Genomic DNA, 13961 nt, shown 5'->3' with positions numbered 1-13961 from the left:
GACTGACTCAGTGACTGACTGACTGACTGACTGACTGACTGACTCACTAACTGACTCACTGACTGACTGACTGACTTACTGACTGACTGACTGACTCACTGAGTGACTCACTGACTGACTCACTGACTGACTGACTGACTTACTGACTCACTGACTGACTGACTGACTCACTGACTGACTGACTGACTCACTGAGTGACTCACTGACTGACTGACTGACTCACTGTCTGACTGACTGACTTACTAACTCACTGACTGACTGACTCACTGACTGACTGACTCACTGACTCACTGACTGACTGACTCACTGACTGACTGACTGACTCACTGACTGACTGACTGACTGACTCACTGACTCACTGACTTACTGACTGACTCGCTGACTGACGGACTCAGTGACTGACTGACTGGCTGACTGACTGACTCACTGACTCATTGACTGACTGACTCACTGACTGACTCAGTGACTGACTGACTCACTGACTCATTGACTGACTGACTCACTGACTGACTCAGTGACTGACTGACTGACTGACTGACTGACTGACTGACTGACTGACTTACTGACTCACTGCCTCACTATCTGACTGACAGGACAGAAAAGGACTGACTGACTGACTCACTGAGTGACTCACTGACTGATTGACTGACTGACTCACTGTCTGACTGACTGACTGACTGACTGACTGACTGACTGACTGACTGACTGACTGACTGACTGACTGACTGACTGACTGACTGACTGACTCACTGACTGACTGACTCACTGACTGACTGACTGACTGACTGACTGACTGACTGACTGACGGACTCAGTGACTGACTGACTGGCTGACTGACTGACTGACTCACTGACTCATTGACTGACTGACTCATTGGCTGACTCAGTGACTGACTGACTCACTGACTGAGTGACTGACTGACTGACTTACTGACTCACTGACTGACTCAGTGACTGACTGACTGACTCACTGAGTGACTCACTGACTGTCTGACTGTCTGACTGACTGACTGACTGACTGACTGCCTCACTATCTGACTGACAGGACAGAAAAGGACTGACTGACTGACTCACTGACTGACTGACTCACTATCTGACTGACAGGACAGAAAAGGACTGACTGACTGACTCACTGACTGACTGACTCACTATCTGACTGACAGGACAGAAAAGGACTGACTGACTGACTGACTCCCTGCCTTACTGACTGACTGCCTGAAAGACTGACTGCCTGAAAGACTGACTGCCTGTCTGACTGACTGAACTATATGGATAGGACTGAATGTGAATGTTTTTTACAGAAGAACTATAAAACTATAAACTATAAAACATACTATATGACCATGGTAATAATTGAAAGAAAACACTTTAGAGATTGTGGGGAAATGATCAGACCAAAGGTGAGACACAACAGGTCACCTGACACAGGACTGAATCCAAACATTACACTGTTGATTTTATGTGCATTTTACATTTCTGAACTTTTCACAGCATTTGTCAATAACTAAAGTCTGAAAATACTCCAGATACATTCAGTAACATAATAATAATATTCATTCACATGTTGGAGTAGGTACAAGATAAGAAAATTATTACATGGGTTTGGGTGAGAGGTCTAACTGGTGTCTCCAAGCGGCCACACACACCTCTCCAAAATGTGCACAGTTCCTAAGTGATTTCAATGCACTTTTATGACTCAGGGAAAGAGCCTTCAACTAAAAGGTGCTGGTCCTAGCTATGCCGTTGAGCCTTCAACTAAAAGGTGCTGGTCCTAGCTATGCCGTTGAGCCTTCAACTAAAAGGTGCTGGTCCTAGCTATGCCGTTGAGCCTTCAACTAAAAGGTGCTGGTCCTAGCTATGCCGTTGAGCCTTCAACTAAAAGGTGCTGGTCCTAGCTATGCCGTTGAGCCTTCAACTAAAAGGTGCTGGTCCTAGCTATGCCGTTGAGCCTTCAACTAAACGGTGCTGGTCCTAGCTATGCCGTTGAGCCTTCAACTAAAAGGTGCTGGTCCTAGCTATGCCGTTGAGCCTTCAACTAAAAGGTGCTGGTCCTAGCTATGCCGTTGAGCCTTCAACTAAAAGGTGCTGGTCCTAGCTATGCCGTTGAGCCTTCAACTAAAAGGTGCTGGTCCTAGCTATGCCGTTGAGCCTTCAACTAAAAGGTGCTGGTCCTAGCTATGCCGTTGAGCCTTCAACTAAAAGGTGCTGGTCCTAGCTATGCCGTTGAGCCTTCAACTAAAAGGTGCTGGTCCTAGCTATGCCGTTGAGCCTTCAACTAAAAGGTGCTGGTCCTAGCTATCGGTGCTGATCGTACAGTGTTAGGCTTTCAAAAGTCACTTCAGACAAACAGATTGTAATTTTGTTACCCATAGAACAGAGTCATGAGTGCATTTAAGTGAGTCTTCCACAGCTAATTCTCTTCACAATTCCACACAGGCTCATTGTGTTCAGGACAACCCAGGGTTTAAGGCATGCCATCTTTTAACTGTGGATCTAACACAACGATCATAAACGTTGATACTGTAAATGACTCCCTTACCGTCGAGCAGCAGGTCTGATACCAACAGTCTCAGAGACAGTTTATATCTACAAGCCATCAGACTGCTGAACACTTGAACTGGACTGACCACCTGCACTGACTCTCAGCACCTTAGCACACATGCACTCACTCACTCACTCACTCACTCACTCACTCACTCACTCACTCACTCACTCACTCACTCACTCACCCACACAGATATACCCTCATCCACACACACACCCACACAGACACACATATATTCATGCTACACACACATCACAACTGCTGCTGCCAGACCTTTATTGCTATTGCTTATTGCGGCACAATTTAAACACTTGGACTCATGGGTGTTATTTATTTATTATAATCCTCAATGTCTCATCTTTCAGAACACATCGACTCCTCTTGACTTACAGCATTTCCCTCACTCAGACAACAACAAATGTGCAAAGGTATCCCGATTAGGGGGTGAAGCGCCCATGGGGGTGAAGCTCTGACGCCCATGTATAGCATGTTACTGTACAGCCACTGCGTTCCAATTTAGGGGCTTGTCAATGACAAAATTGTTAATTTTATACGGAATGACGGGGGCTGTAAGTGGAAAGGGCTACTAAGGGAAAAAAAACATCACTTGCTAAAAATAGTCTTGAAATATGTAACTCATGTTTCTTAATTCAGACGAAGGTAAACTATTGGATAACATGTATTATTTAATCTACTGACTGCAATTATCATACGTCATTACCGCTATTCACTCCGCTATTCACTACCGCTATTCATTACCGCTATTCACTACCGCTATTCACTACCGCTATTCACTACCGCTATTCACTACCGCTATTCATTACCGCTATTCACTCCGCTATTCACTACCGCTATTCACTACCGCTATTCACTACCGCTATTCACTACCGCTATTCATTACCGCTATTCACTACCGCTATTCACTACATTTACATTTACATTTAAGTCATTTAGCAGACTCTCTTATCCAGAGCGACTTACTCACTACCGCTATTCATTACCGCTATTCACTACCGCTATTCATTACCGCTATTCACTCCGCTATTCACTACCGCTATTCATTACCGCTATTCACTCCGCTATTCATTACCGCTATTCACTACCGCTATTCACTCCGATATTCATGACCGCTATTCACTACCGCTATTCACTCCGCTATTCACTACCGCTATTCACTCCGCTATTCACTACCGCTATTCATTACCGCTATTCACTCCGCTATTCACTCCGCTATTCACTACCGCTATTCATTACCGCTATTCACTCCGCTATTCACTCCGCTATTCACTACCGCTATTCATTACCGCTATTCACTCCGCTATTCACTCCGCTATTCACTACCGCTATTCATTACCGCTATTCACTCCGCTATTCACTACCGCTATTCATTACCGCTATTCACTCCGCTATTCACTCCGCTATTCACTACCGCTATTCATTACCGCTATTCACTCCGCTATTCACTACCGCTATTCATTACCGCTATTCACTACCGCTATTCATTACCGCTATTCACTACCTCTATTCATTACCGCTATTCACTCCGCTATTCATTACCGCTATTCACTCCGCTATTCATTACTGCTATTCACTCCGCTATTCATTACTGCTATTCATTACCGCTATTCACTCCGCTATTCATTTCCGCTATTCACTCCGCTATTCATTACTGCTATTCATTACCGTTATTATTCACTCCGCTATTCACTCCGCTATTCATTACCGCTATTCACTCCGCTATTCATTACCGTTATTCACTCCGCTATTCACTCCGCTATTCATTACCGCTATTCACTCCGCTATTCATTGCCGTTATTCATTACCGTTATTCATTACCGTTATTCACTCCGCTATTCACTACCGCTATTCATTACCGCTATTCACTCCGCTATTCATTACCGCTATTCATTACCGCTATTCACTCCGCTATTCACTCCGCTATTCATTACCGCTATTCACTCCGCTATTCATTACCGCTATTCACTCCGCTATTCATTTCCGCTATTCACTCCGCTATTTATTACTGCTATTCATTACCGTTATTCACTCCGCTATTCACTCCGCTATTCATTTCCGCTATTCAGTCCGCTATTCATTACTGCTATTCATTACCGCTATTCACTCCGCTATTCACTCCGCTATTCATTACCGCTATTCACTCCGCTATTCATTACCGCTATTCATTACCGTTATTCATTACCGTTATTCATTACCATTATTCACTCTTCTTTTTAAGGCACATGGAATTTCCCCTCTTTTTAAGGTAAATCTGGTTTGCAGATTTATAAAACTAAATAAGTATATAAAACAAATGCAACAATTATGTAAGATTCATGTTCTTTTCTTCATAAGAATGGGCTAAAGCACATCAGCTGAGGGCAGATGTGTATCAGAGTAGGGCCTGGGGGACCTGAAAAGAGTGGGAACAAAAATATATCTCTTATGTCTCTTAGATATCGCACATAACTGAATGCTAACAACAAACATTAAAATCACAAAAAATCTATTCGATGTAATTTATTGATCTGCTGTATTAACCTGATTGTCCATATTGAAGTTGAAAGTTCACACGTGATACTGGGAGCTGGATAGATTCTATTCTAACTTTACAGAGTCGTTGACCCGTGTAGCAGTCTTGACATCTGAACCCTGACACACAAACACACTCACTCACACACACACACATACAAACACAACCCCCCTCCCCCCTAGCCCATTTAAAAAACATCACTGTTTATCTTTCTGTCCTCTCATCATTCTCCTCTCATCTCATCTTTCTTTACCAGAACAAAGGGTGTAATTCTGTGGTGAGTCTATTGCGAGGTGTCATTTTTAGGTGTTGATGCAGAGTTTCCTGCCATCCGGGTGTGCACCAGAATAGGGCCGTCGTCTATACGTTTATTTTAAAACACACAACAGATTAGAAAATGGATAAGCAAGAAATGACACAAAAAGTAGCGCAAAAATAGTTTGATGAGAAGTTGACATGCATGGGGTGGCAGGGTAGCCTAGTGGTTAGAGTGTTGGCCTAGTAACCAGAAGGTTGCAAGTTCATAGCCCTGAGCTGACAAGGTACAAATCTGTCGTTCTGCCCCTGAACAGGCAGTTAACCCACTGTTCCTAGGCGGTCATTGAAAATAAGAATTAGTTCTTAACTGACTTGCCTAGTTAAATAAAGGTCAAATTAATAAAAATAGTTGTTGTAAATATGAGGAAATTGTCGCATGGCACGTTACCAGCAGATGTAGTTCTACTCTCTAGTTTTTTTTATTTTCATCCTGTATTGTGATGCCAAGAAAAAATTATATTCTATTTTATTCATGATGTTTACTTCAACACCATGCTCACAGTGATGCCAACTGCTGCCAGATGGTTGCAGTTAAGAGGTTGGGCCAGTAACCACAAGGTTGCTGGTTCAAACCCCCGATCTGATTAGGTGAAAAATATGTCGCCGTGCCCTTGAGCAAGGCACTTAATCCTAATTGCTCATGTAAATTGAGCGTCTGCTAAATGACTAAAACAGTTTTTTTAAATGATCAACATAGTAATACACTAATTAGAAGTCCCCATGTGGATTTCCAATAGATAGAACAGCAGCAGATCCGACTGGGTCACTATGCATTGGCATGACATGGATAGTATATCAGTTTTATCCGTAAAACTTTATTTGAAGAGTATCTACATAATAATAATGGTGGTTATATTTCTCTTATGGACGAAGAACATCATTCATAAGCCAAACCGAACACTTTCCATATTCCATACAAAGTCATGTTTGATTATGGTAGTATCCTTTCAGTTGGGCTCCGTTTTAGTTTTCATATATCACCTATATCCTGTTTGTATTTATGTCAGTCAACGTACACCTGTAATATCCATTGACCTATTTATTTATTACTGAACAACAGGAAACTATAATATATCTTGGAACAAACAGGTTGGACCCACACATAATCCAGGGGTCAGTGAGTTAGTTGGACCTATAATACAGTTCCCAGCCAGGTCAGGATAGACCAACTCTATTTTCTATTGTACTATTGTTGGCACCGTGGATGGAACTGGAACTAAGGCCTCCAGTGTTTTGAAATATGCGGGCCAGGGGGCCGTTAGGTTTGAGTGACACTTCACTGAGTGACAATGTGAAAGCCAGTGTTTGTTTACAGCCAGTCAGTAGCTTGGCTCGAGTGTGAGGGGAGAGAACTGACAGGGGCTAGGCAGGTCCACACACACACACACACACACACACACACACACACACACACACACACACACACAACACACTTTCCTCCCCCTGGCCTAGGCCCTAGCCTACACACATCCCTGGTCTTATAGGAAAACACAAAGCCAGGAACTTCTCAACCCCTCCAGAACAAAGACTCTTAAAAGTGGGATCTATTTCCTGCTGGTCTGAAACTGGATTTGGGAACCGCTGCTGTGGATCACCATTACTTAAACAAATCATAAAACACAACATGCAAGGCGCCCCACCTCTGCTTTCTGAAACAGGAGTCTGCACTGTGCACAGGGAGCTGCTGGGGATTTAATGGACCTTTTACAGAAGTGGACTAAATCAGGGTCACACAGAGTGTTTCTTGGTAGTCCTAAACAAATCTACTCTGAAAGAAAAGTATACACCTCACACACATGGTTATGGGTGTAAAAACAGGAAGACACCTGTACCATGTCAGATATAGAGGTGAATTTTGAGTTTGCATCTCAATGTTACACTTTATATACATCGAAGGGGACTGAAATATAACAAAACCGTTTGACATAGAAATACCAGATTTTCAGCAGGTTTTTTAAGTAATGATTATTAATATAATATTAATAGCATTCCATCCATCCATGTAGCCACTAGATCAGCAGCAGGAAAGGCAATGCTTTCTCTGTTTTTATTTCTATAATTTGACCAAATCATAAAACGCAGCATGCATCCCAGGTGGAGCAGTCAGAGTTAGGACTCAGGGTTTATGTTCCAAGGCTTTTTTCTGAGGAACTTTAAATAGAATAATATGGCTTTTCCATACTGCACAGAACACACAGAGTTGATTAAAACATGGTGTGCATGGCGTGAGAGTCTGTCCTAACAGAGGATATGTTTCAAATTGATTATTGCATTATTGAGTTTTGAGTTTCCAAGAAAGGAATTGCACTGTATTTGTCCGTGTGACCTTGAAATTTAAAATGGTACCAATAGAAAAATAAAAGTTGAATGAGCCAATCACAGGACCTGCAGTGCTTTAGGAAGAATAAGGGACAGTTTGAAATGTACTGTGTTGGTGAGTGAGGGCGTTCCCAAAATAGGGGAGGGTTATCAAACTTGTTTTTATTTGCTTTGGGCAGTTTGTGTGTTTTTTGGGGGGACACAGTGGAAGGTAGTGCATTTTACCCCTGGTTTACATTCGCACTTTTGCATGTTTTACTATATAATTTCCTCCATCCTTGACAGATTTCCTGATCTCCGTGCATGTGCCTCCCCTATATCAATGTGTTTTGGTACTTCCCTTATGCGCTACACTTATCCGCGCACTAACTATACCACGGGTCCATAAAGGATAGACTGTCTATCCTGCCATCTAATCATCATTCTTAGTGACAATAGTGCTAGATGGATCGTTTGTCCAGATGGGCAATAGGCTAACTGGTATCATACCACACATAAAACCATTCAAAGCTGCACCAATGTTCAATATCATGAAAGACCAGTGAAGACATGAGACACGCAGCTCAAAAATATCCCCTATTTATTATGTTTAGGGGCAATACCCTTATCCTACCTAGACTATCCTACAACACCACAATGAAATAAATAACTGCATCATTCTTTTCAAGTGAGTATAATTCTACTCTAGGCTGTAAACTACATTGAAAATATCAATTGAATAACCGCACAAAAGCCCTGTGATTTGAATATTTCATTCCATTTGGGTTCACTTGGATCAGTCGTGGGTATACTCTCGACAGTTTCTAAGGTCTAGAAAAACACAGAAGCAGACCAGTCTGGCTGTACTTTATGTTCTGATTCTGAGATGTACTGTCTGTGGCGGATCATCATTCTCCCAAGTCTTCCTATAATAATGTGGCCACATATGCGCCCAAGTAGTCATATGATAATATCCACGCTTATAAACACAGGGTCACTACAGTTTTTGTTATGTGTTGTCGCAAACATTATTTTGAGTTAATTCTATATGAGGGTGGAGGGTGTGCAATTCATTTTTTACTTTTGAGGGGGAGGGTCATATGTTTAATGCTGGGGATGGGGGTGCATTTTATCCCCCCCCAACATTTCGAACTGCCACTAATAATGCACAATGTGCGCACATTCTGCAACTCGAATGTGGTTAATGTGGTGAAGGGGTTATTTCTCTCCAGTGCGCAGCGATTCGTTTCGCGTGAGATACCAATACACGCTGAGACCGCACCGCAGGATCATTTTTATTGACTACCAAAACAGAGGCTCTCGCTACTGGCAGTCGCGGTTTTCACAGCAGCAGAGTAGACGGACACGACGCGCCGGGGATGAGTTGGCAGGAAGAGCTGTTCGACTTTACATTAGTGGAAGTTGACTTCGAGCAGCCCTGGCGAGCACAGTAGCTGCTGGAAGACTAGACCGTGTCTGTGACTACCCGGCCGCATTCACAAGCTCTCTGGCCGGGGAAAGTGACAGCATGGTGGTGGCCAAGGATTACCAGTATTACCTCGTCGTGAAGAGGGCGGACTGCTCTCCGGAGGTGCAGACAGTCAGCAGCAACATCCACCCGGCTAAAGAAGTGGAGGTATGTAGATAATGTAGGGAGTCTAATATGCGATATAACTCTCATAAATTGCATTAATTTATTGCAGTTTGCACACCGCGAATTTTTTTCTCTCTAAATAAATTGGGCATGCATGCACTAAGTGGAGGCAACACTGACAGTGAATGATGTGTAGACTGGGTTGTTGTGGATATTTAATAAAACAATGTTGCAAAAGTTGAATGCAGTCACTTATGGAATGTTGACAAAATAGTATCGGCTGAAGGATTTGAGGACATTTAATGCTACATTTGTACTGATGATTGCGCAACTATATTTCATGTGAATCCCATTGTTGGTAGTGTTATTATTGCTTTTGAAGTATGGAGTATTATTTTGTATATAAATGCATTGCTGAGGTCCTATTATGTAAATGTTTACCCAAAAGTAGTTTGAGGAAGTTAAATGAGTCTTGAGTAAAACCTTTGCCTGAGACCGGTTGTCTAATGTCTACTCTAGACTTTAGCTCAGCAGGTTAACACAGTCACGACAAGTAGAAGACCAGGGTTCAAACATTGACATCAGAGCAAAAGTCTCAGGCATTGCACAGCTGATGTTTGTTCTGCTCTGCTGTGCTGTGGTGTGTTCTGTCTCTTCATTTTAACTTCTCAACTTAACCAGCCAATTTCACATAGTTATTTCATTTATAATGTTTAGTACCTTCAGCGTTTCATACTGGTGAACACGGTGGCCTTTTATTCAAGTCTCTTTAGCTGTTCTGTCACAGATGAGTCAGTCAAAAGCTGTGCTCAGCATTCATCACAGATATACAGTACAAACTACCCTTGGGGGCATGAGAAGAGAACGGAGCGGCACCCTTTAAAATATCACACACACATCACAGGATCTGTTACAAGATGACGGTCGTAGACTTGAATAAATGGTTTCTTTCTCATCTATGGCCGGAGGTTTGTTGTTGCACCAGAGAACATAAGAGAAGCAGCGTGGAGGTGTTGTGACGTTGAACTGGAGAGCTTAGACATTCACAATTCACAGCTGATTGATGGTAGAGTGACCGGGAAGATGTTTGATCTTGCTAGCTGTGTGGAGGTAAATGGGTCTCACAGCGACATGTCATTGGACAGTAGCCCACATCTCATGAATACAGCTGTTTGGATGAATTATTTATTGGGATAGGACTGAAGTGAGTGCGTGCTCTAAACCAGATTACGCTGCTATTCTATTCTATTCTAGCTATTCTATTATATTCTAGCTATTCTATTCTAGCTATTCTATTCTTTTCTAGCTATTCTATTCTAGCTATTCTATTCTATTCTATTCTAGCTATTCTATTCTATTCTAGCTATTCTATTCTAGCTATTCTATTCTATTCTATTCTAGCTATTCTAGCTATTCTATTCTAGCTATTCTAATCTATTCTATTCTATTCTATTCTATTATATTCTAGCTATTCTATTCTATCTACCAGGACCAAATGCAAATAATATACAATAATTCAGTTGGGAATGAAAAAGTATATTCTGTCTGGTGCGTTAATCCAGGTAAAAAGCGTCTGCTAAATGGCATATATTACTATGAGAGAACATAATGTGCTCATTCCACTTTTACACTGCAGATTATGAATGACTACTTTTGTTATTATGATGGTGAATGCTACCATTTCTGGCCATATGAAACTTTGACTGAAGTGTTTGTTTCATTTGACATTTGAGTCATTTAACAGTCATTTATCCAGAGCGTCTTACTGGAGCAATTAGGGTTAAGTGCCTTCCTGTATAAAAGATGGACTGACTCTGATACCGTGAGTCAATGCAGCATGACGATACAGTACTAATCCAAGTTGTCTGCCCCCAAGTCTTTGTCTTTGAAAAGTCAAGACTCCTATCTGGTCAATACTGTAGTAAGGAATAGTCATGTTTTCACAGAAGGACTACTAATACCCTGGCCTTTATAACAGTAGAGAGAACACCCCTGTGACAATGTTGGGTCGGGGGCAGGGACGGGGACTGAGACCCCCCACCACACAACATGAGTGTTCCTATTGCTCATTCTAACAGGAAGCTCAGAAGTTCAGCTAAGCTACTGTGGAGCCCTGTGTCAGCAGCCTCTGACATGGGAGTCACACAGTGTCTGGTCAGACTCTGAAGAGGGAGGGGAGGGAGGGAGGGAGGGAGGGAGGGAGGGAGGGAGGGAGGGAGGGAGGGGAAAAAGCACAAGAAATAAAGACAAGACTGTGAGGAAAGAGAGGACAGAAGAGAGTTGAATGTGGACGACAAGCCATCTGTCCCGGGTAGCTTTTTATTTTTTCAATGTTTTTTTTAAATTTCACCTTTATTTAACCAGGTAGGCTAGTTGAGAACAAGTTCTCATTTGCAACTGCGACCTGGCCAAGATAAAGCATAGCAGTGTGAGCAGACAACACAGAGTTACACATGGAGTAAACAATTAACAAGTCAATAACACAATAGGAAGAAAAAAAAAGTCTATATACATTGTGTGCAAAAGGCATGAGGTAGGCGAATAATTACAATTGATCATTAAGCTGATCATTAATTAACACACACACAGATCAGCTCTTATATAGCGTTCCCAGAGAGTCATCACCTCACCTTGCTGCTCTCGTCCCCTCCCAGCCTCACAGCCTTTTTCCTCTGTAGGATCAGTTGCCTGCAGTCCTGTTCTTCCATGTTGTTGTTACCAACCTTAATCTTCTAAAACCATTACTTTCAACACATCTGTTTCTCTCTCGCTGCCTTCTAAGTCACTCTCTGGGCCATGGGAATATTATTTATTGACCCACCGGTACTTACTCTTCCTGGCAACGTCTCTAGCTGACCCTGAATATGGTAGTACTCTTTCATCTTGAAAAATGTTACATACTGTAACTCTTTTATTCATGGTTGTCATAACAGGATTCTGAATGTTACATACAGGATTTCTGACAAACCTGGAAATTGCAAGAGAAGTCCCATTTATTTCGATACCTTACGTTGAGCATTTGTTCTTAGTTACTTAATAACACATTTTACATTTCAGTCATTTAGCAGATGCTCTTATCCAGAGCAAATAGGTTTAAGTGCCTTGCTCAAGGGCACATCAACAGCTTTTTCACCTAGTCAGCTCATGGATTCAAACCAGAAACCTTTCAGTTATTGTCCCAACACTCTTAACCACTAGGCTAACAGCCGCCCCAGATAAAACAACAACCAATGTTCATTCTATGACACAATTCCCATGTACAATCCATTTTTAAATGAATCTGCTATCACACTTTAACATTTTCAATCAGCATCAGATTATTCACACAATCAGAAATAAAACATATATTTGTCTCTAGAGAACAGAGCGGGACAGAGATGCAGCAGTGACACTAGGTTAATCGGCCAATAACAATGGAATGGAGATGGGGTGGCAGGGTGGAGGTGGGATGGCAGGGTGGAGGTGGGGTGGCAGGGTGGAGGTGAGGTGGCAGGGTGGAGGTGAGGTGGGGTGGCAGGGTGGAGGTGGGATGGCAGGGTGGAGGTGGGGTGGCAGGGTGGAGGTGGGGTGGCAGGGTGGAGGGGAGGTGGGGTGGCAGGGTGGAGGTGGGATGGCAGGGTGGAGGTGGGGTGGCAGGGTGGAGGTGGGGTGGCAGGGTGGAGGTGAGGTGGGGTGGAGGTGGGGTGGCAGGGTGGAGGTGGGGTGGGGAGGGGTGGCAGGGTGGAGGTGGGGTGGGGTGGCAGGGTGGAGATGGGGTGGCAGGGTGGAGGTGGGGTGGGGTGGCAGGGTGGAGGTGGGGGCTGCCATGCTCAGATATGAAAGGGCAATTCCACAGTAACGGAATTACGCTTTGATTCAGATTTTTTCACTTTAAAATGTATGTCAAACAAAAAACATTTATTTCAAGGTTTAACAAACCATACAAATCTATGCACAAGTACTACTTTGAATAATTTACATATAAAAAATAAAAACTTTTACTGGAAGAACTGTGCAGATGAAATGTTTGGTATGTTTGGTAACGGTAAAATCTCCCTCCGTTTTTTTATCTGACCGAATGAAGATTGAAAGATGTCTGCAGGCAGAAAGAATGGGGTGTCAGCGTTGACATCACACCTTGAGTTTGAAAGGATTTTATTTTGGTTATTGAACTACAGTAGGTGAAGTGGATTTACATCCGCTAACAGAATTAGCAGAATGGGTCCCTGATTTGTACTATACAGAAATGCATCAGTATGGAATGAATATACTGTACTGTACTTTTCTTTACTGTACAATTGTGTACGCTACTGTGCTCTACTGCACTGTGCTGTCCAAACCTTTGAAACATAGACGTCTATGATTGGTTCAGATTTGTTTCGGCCAAGGCGGACCGACCAAATTTTCAACTACTTTTCAAAGTCCATGTACGTCCGGGGTCGTCGGTGCTCAGTAGGTGAGGATGCTTTACTGTAAGTAAATGAAAAGAGGGTAGGCGTCATGCTATGTGTCAGTAACCCAACTGGAGAGAGATTATTGTCTTTCGTTTTAATTTCTTACACCTTTTCAACACTTTTTTTCCTGATAGATGTTGTGTATGGACCTTTTCCATCTGTTTGACCAGAAATCAAAGCCTTTGATTGGTCCTAATTTTTTTAGGATGGAAAATCATTCAAATGTATACATGCCTTAATTTCT

General features: G+C 42.6%; 1 protein-coding gene across 3 annotated transcripts in view; it reads left to right on the top strand.

The window, feature by feature from the left end:
• Window positions 1–13961, top strand: part of arhgef3 (Rho guanine nucleotide exchange factor (GEF) 3) — a 166109-nt gene that overhangs the window by 84617 nt on the left and 67531 nt on the right. The window contains exon 1 of one of the 3 annotated variants that reach the window (XM_052526492.1): window positions 8900–9326. The exons of the other annotated variants lie outside the window; for them this stretch is intronic. Within the exon in view, the coding sequence (XP_052382452.1) occupies window positions 9219–9326 (108 nt within the window). The 5' untranslated portion in view covers window positions 8900–9218. Of the gene's footprint in view, window positions 1–8899; window positions 9327–13961 lie in introns of those variants that run through there. 3 annotated transcript variants of the gene reach the window in all.

This window comes from Oncorhynchus keta, chromosome 10 (genome assembly GCF_023373465.1).
Source record: "Oncorhynchus keta strain PuntledgeMale-10-30-2019 chromosome 10, Oket_V2, whole genome shotgun sequence".
In the NCBI taxonomy this organism is placed as follows: domain Eukaryota; kingdom Metazoa; phylum Chordata; class Actinopteri; order Salmoniformes; family Salmonidae; genus Oncorhynchus; species Oncorhynchus keta.
This window is presented reverse-complemented; position numbering and strand designations above follow the sequence as displayed.